General features: G+C 40.9%; 1 protein-coding gene across 1 annotated transcript; it reads left to right on the top strand.

Annotated features, from left to right (window-relative positions):
- Positions 1–2122: 2122 nt before the first annotated feature.
- Positions 2123–4401, top strand: LOC129476749 (testis-specific chromodomain protein Y 1-like). The gene is given in 3 exon segments (XM_055269608.1): positions 2123–3897; positions 4324–4354; positions 4357–4401. Coding segments are annotated over 3 exon segments (1671 nt in total). The 5' UTR covers positions 2123–2302.
- Positions 4402–5829: the final 1428 nt, after the last annotated feature.

The raw sequence follows: 5829 nt of genomic DNA, 5'->3' as shown, positions 1-5829 counted from the left end.
AGTGGCCCATCCTTTGGAATAGGTGCATCCACACTGCCCCTTTGTGATTTCTTCTGAGCTAATGAAAAGACTTGGATTCAAAACCCTTATATGACATCTGGAGAGAGTCCAGATGGCTGTTGTGTTACTTCAGTTCCTACTTGAACTTTGCATCATCTAGCCTCCTTAATTATTGTGGCCATGAGACATTACTTCATCCTTTGATTGGTCCCAGGCCAAGGTCTCAGGCCAAGTTGTCACTTCACCTCCTTCTTGGTCCAGGGCCAAGTTCCAAGGCTGAGCCTTGTAGCTTCTGCAAATCATCACTTCAGCTCCAGATGAATCCAAGGCCAAGTTTCAGGGCCAAGCTGAATAACGTTTACTCCAAGAACACTAAGCACACTCCTTTATTTCTCTGCCCCTAGAAACTGTAAAGCACAGCCTCATAGTAGGTAAACCACTCACATTCCACCCCCACAGTGAAGAGTTTTTACTTTCACTTATAAAAGTTTTGATTCAACCTTTTTGCATCCATCCTCCTTAATTTTCTTGGCCATGAGACAAAGAACTCTGTGTGATACCTCACAATTAGAGATTTCTAGATTGTAGTGCACTAATGAGTCTGCAATGATTGAAGTCTGGGAATTGAGCTATGGGATGCATCAGCCTTGCAAGACCAACTGACAAACTGTCCCCACACTGTGATACACACCCTTGGGGGCAGTCAACCATATAGTGGTCACCAGCAGAGTCTGAAAAGGGGCAAGGCAGATTTATACAGCCTAGAAACCTGAGGGACACCATCAAGCAACCATACATATGCATTTTGGAAGTTCGAAGGAAGAGACAAAAAATCATGGAGACTATTTAACAAAATACTCAAGAAGAATGCAACAGTTTAAGACAATAAATAAGTACTCAAGAAGCTCAACAGACTCCAAGTAACAAAAACTCAAAGAAACAAACTCAAACTGACCTGGTAATTAAACTGTCTAAAACAAATACAAAGAGAATCTTGAGGATTTTCAAGAGAAGCAGAGGAAGTAGCTAGTCATGTAAAAGGGACCCTAAAAATAGGCAGTGGATTGCTTATCTGAATAACCACTGAAAAGCAGTAGATTTCTTATCTGAAAACTAAGATGACAGAAAGCAGTGGACTAACATATTCCAAGTCATGTCAGAAAAAAACTGTCAAACCTAAACCTTATCATCCACCAAATTGTCCATCAAAGGTGAGGGACAAATTATGATGTTCCCATATAAAAACTGGCACCTTTTACAAGTAGACCACCCTTTAAGAAAAGTCTTATGGAGTACTTCAGGGTAGAATGAACAGACACTCAAAAACAGTATGAACAAACAAAGATTAAGGTAAACATACATACATGAACAAATACATAAGATAAAAAATTTGGCCGAGCGCAGTGGCTCACGCCTGTAATCCCAGCACTTTGCGAGGCCGAGCTGCGCAGATCACGAGGTCAGGAGATCGAGACAATCCTGGTGCACACAGTGAAAACCTGTCTCTACTAAAAATACAAAAAATTTGCCGGGCAAGGTGGCAGGCGCCTGTAGTCTCAGCTACTCAGGAGGCTTGACACAGGAGAATGGCGTGAATCTGGGAGGCAGAGCTTGCAGTGAGCCAAGATCGCACCACTGCACTCCAGCCTGGGTGACAGGGCGAGACTCCATCTCACAAATAATAATAATAACAATAAAATTAACAATGTACACCTCCACAATTTGTTCTCCACATAACTTCAAACACAAATATATTTAATAGAAAAACTACCACCAATTTGTGTTTTTGACATAAAATGAATAAAGGTATAATTTTGAGAACTCAGTAAGTGAAATAATGGAGGTATATTATACTGGAGTAAAGGTTTTGTATGCTACTGAAGGTAAGCTAGTGTAACTTTAAAAATGTGGTAACATTAGAATGTTCCATATAATCGTCATAGCAACGACAATTAAACAAACAAACACAAAACAGTAACAGGCAGGAAGAAGGCTTTCTGCACTACACCAGAGGGTAGGGGCTGTGGATTTAGCTACTCTTACCTGAGGCTACTGAGCCAGCTATCATGTACCACGAGACAAAGCCCAAGCATTCCCACCAGGGAGTAGGTGTGGAGAGGTTCAGGCACATAGCATAGCTGCTATTTCACAGAATTTTCACTACACCAGTGGTGACGAAATAGAAGAGGTTCGTCCTGACGCAGAACCTGGTGAAGAATTAGAGGCAGAAAGAAGTGGCTATGTGGAGACGCAACTGAAACGAAGTTGGCACAGCAACTGCTCCAATCTTGTGTCTTTCCTCATGGCTTCCCAGGAGTTTGAGGTTGAAACTATTGTTGACAAAAGACAAGATAAAAATGGGAATACGGAGTATTTGGTTCGGTGGAAAGGTTACGACAAACAGGATGACACTTGGGAACCAGAGCAGCACCTCACGAACTGTGAAAAATGTATACATGATTTTAATAGACGACAGACTGAAAAACAGAAAAAACTGACACGGACTAGAACCAGTAGAATTTTTTCAAACAATGCCAGAAGAAGAACTTCCAGATCTACAAAAGCGAGCTATTCTACAAACTCTCCTAAAACGCTAGTGGCTGATAAACACCACAGATGCAAAAACAGCAAGTTATTTGCTGCCAGCAAGAACGTTAGGAGAAAGGCAGCTTCAATTGTCTCTGACACAAAGAATATGGAGACAATAAATTCAACTATGAAGATCCTTGCACCTGACAGCCCCTTTAACAACAAGAAAACTGTGAGTGGCTTTCAGAAACGTGAGAAACTGGACCCTATCGCAGCACATCAGCAGGACATGGTGGTCTTCAAGGTGACAGAAGGGAAACTCCTCCAGGACCATTTGTCACATCCTGGTGTAGAACAAACTGGAATAGAGAACGAGACTCAGATACACCCACTAATGTCGCAGATGTCTGGCTCAGTTACTGCTTCCATGGCCACAGGTTCAGCTACCCAAAAAGGTATAGTGGTATTAATAGACCCATTAGCAGCCAGTGGAACAACAGACATGCATACCTCCGTTCCAAGAGTGAAAGGTGGGCAAAGAAATATTACTGATGACAGCAGAGACCACCCTTTTATCAAGAAGATGTACTTCACCATAAGACTAACAGAAAGTGCCAGCACGTACAGAGACATTGTAGTGAAGAAAGAGGATGGATTCACCCAGATAGTGCTATCAACTAGATCGACAGAAAAAAATGCACTGAATACAGAAGTAATTAAAGAAATGGTTAATGCTCTGAAGAGTGCTGCTGTGGATGACAGCAAGCTCGTGCTGTTCAGTGCAACTGGAAGTGTCTTTTGCTGCGGTCTTGATTTTGGGTACTTTGTGAAGCAATTAAGGAACGACAGAAACAGAGCAAGCCTTGAAATGGTGGACACCATCAAGAACTTTGTGAATACTTTTATTCAATTTAAAAAGCCTATTGTTGTATCAGTCAATGGCCCTGCCATTGGACTAGGTGCGTCCATCCTGCCTCTTTGTGATCTCGTGTGGGCTAACGAAAAGGCTTGGTTCCAAACCCCTTATACGACCATTGGACAGAGTCCAGATGGATGTTCTACTATTATGTTTCCAAAACTGATGGGTAAAGCATCTGCCAATGAAATGTTAATTGCTGGGCGAAAGCTGACAGCACGGGAGGCATGTGCCAAAGGCTTGGTCTCTCAGGTATTTTTGACTGGAACTTTCACCCAAGAGGTTATGATTCAAATTAAGGAGCTTGCGTCATGTAACCAAATTGTACTGGAAGAATGTAAGGCCCTTGTTCGCTGTAATATTAAGTTGGAGTTGGAACAGGCCAATGAGAGAGAGTGTGAGGTGCTGAGGAAGATCTGGAGCTCAGCCCAAGGGATAGAATCCATGTTAAAGTATGTTGAAAATAAAATTGATGAGTTTTAATTGTCAGTCTGTCTGCTCAGGACATGAGAACTAAGCTGACCCAAATTCATCATGAGTTGCAAGATGCCCTAAGCCATCTTCATAGCCCAAAACAATTTCACCCATAGCTAAGGCTTGGAAACAGAACTGGAACTGTCCAAGCTAGGTATTTAAATTATCACATCATTCTTAAGCACTGTAGCTTTAAAAGAAATAATAAACCAGCTTCTTTGCCCAAACGTGATTATTTTATGCGCACATAAGCCCAAATATAAGAGCAGACTGTTGGGTACTAGACTCTCCTTGCAAGCTCTAATATGGCTACTACTACATATAAGACCAGAGTTGGGTTTTACTAGATGTTTATGACAGAGAATCCTGTAATCATGTTGATTTTGCTTATTTTTATATCCTAGAATACCTCTACTGCATTGTAAGGCAGCCTTAGCTTCCTTCCCAGAAAGACACAGAACTATCAGAGATGGTGCCCTTGACTTTATAGTGGCACAAACACTTCAGAGACACACAATTATAAATTAAAAGACTTATATTTTAGAATAAATATTTCTGGCACAAAATTCACTGGTGATCATTCTCTTAAACTGAACATATGACTAGAATTTGTGGTGAGATATCGCTTGATTTTCTTTTCCTTTATAAATGTCTAGTACCTACCCAGTTAACAAAAGAAAATTTTCTCTCTCTAAAGTAAAACTTGTTGCACCATATTAGTGAATTATGAAACCATTTTGGTGGAAAATCCAGGTTCTAATATTTGTAATGTGCAGACTTAGGTTACCTTAGAGTATGTTCTAGTTAATAAGTTAAGATTCTGGACACATTATTAAAGGCAGAAATTTCTTTCAAAACAAACACCCCTATACTCTGTATGACCTTTAAAATTATCAGTGTCTCTTTTTATGAGCACACAATTTTCTAGAACACTGTATGTGTTCAGTTACCCAAAAGCCCTATGAATCCTGTCTTGTTGGTTTTTATCGAGGCTCCATTACATAGGCATAATCGAATAATCCACCGGCCACTGGTGATGAATGTCATCTTTGTCACAAGATCTCTAGGGTGTCGCTTCACCAGCCAACAATCTCTGTGGATGATGGCACCTTTGTGCAAGTTTCCCTGGAGCCTGCTTGTCTAATTTCACACACCCATCTTACAGGCTGCACTCAGCTCAAACTATGGGCTTTGCTTTCAATTTGCTATGGATGCGCCAGGCACAGAATGGAGGCAGATGCATGAGTGAGTGTTGGTTGCATCCAGCCACTGCACACAGCTTTGCATGTTATCTGTGATGAGGTAAGGAGGTCAGGTGCTCGTACAGGTGACACCTCCCTGCAAATCTTTAGGTGAATCAGGCATACCACAAGCTTTCGCTTCTGCAGGCACTGACGAATGCAGTGGCCTCCAGAAAAGAAGAAATGCCAGAAAATGCAAAGACCCAAAGACGTTGCCCCAGCCCTGGCTTGGGAAAAGTTTAGATCTGGGGTATCTAAAGGGTCAATGCCCTGCTTTCTTTTTTCTTTCATTTCTTTTTTTTTTTTTTTTTTTCTTATCTATGGGATCACTATGGCTTAAATTAGGGTTTTCAAAGGGCTTGGTCTCTCTTTCTACTGGAGATAAGGATCTTGTCTTTTCTTCACTCTTTCTCTCTTTGACTACTTTTTATTTATTATGACATGCTATAGAAGAAATGTGTTTTGGCCCAGCATCTTTCTGTTGACTGTAGGGCTATTTGTCAGAAGCAGTAAGATTTTGGCTTAGCAGTAACATAACGTCTTTCCATTTAAGAGCAAAAAAAAGGGCTATATATTAGAAAGGCTCCATATATTTACTGATGTATCAGAAAACTTCCCCAGGTCTTATTTCATTTGTTTAAGGTACTGTATTGAAAAAGAAACTTGCAC

This window comes from Symphalangus syndactylus, chromosome Y (assembly GCF_028878055.3).
Source record: "Symphalangus syndactylus isolate Jambi chromosome Y, NHGRI_mSymSyn1-v2.1_pri, whole genome shotgun sequence".
NCBI classification, from domain to species: Eukaryota; Metazoa; Chordata; class Mammalia; order Primates; family Hylobatidae; genus Symphalangus; species Symphalangus syndactylus.
The sequence above is the reverse complement of the archived record's forward strand: the minus strand, read 5'-3'. Positions and strand labels throughout refer to the sequence as shown.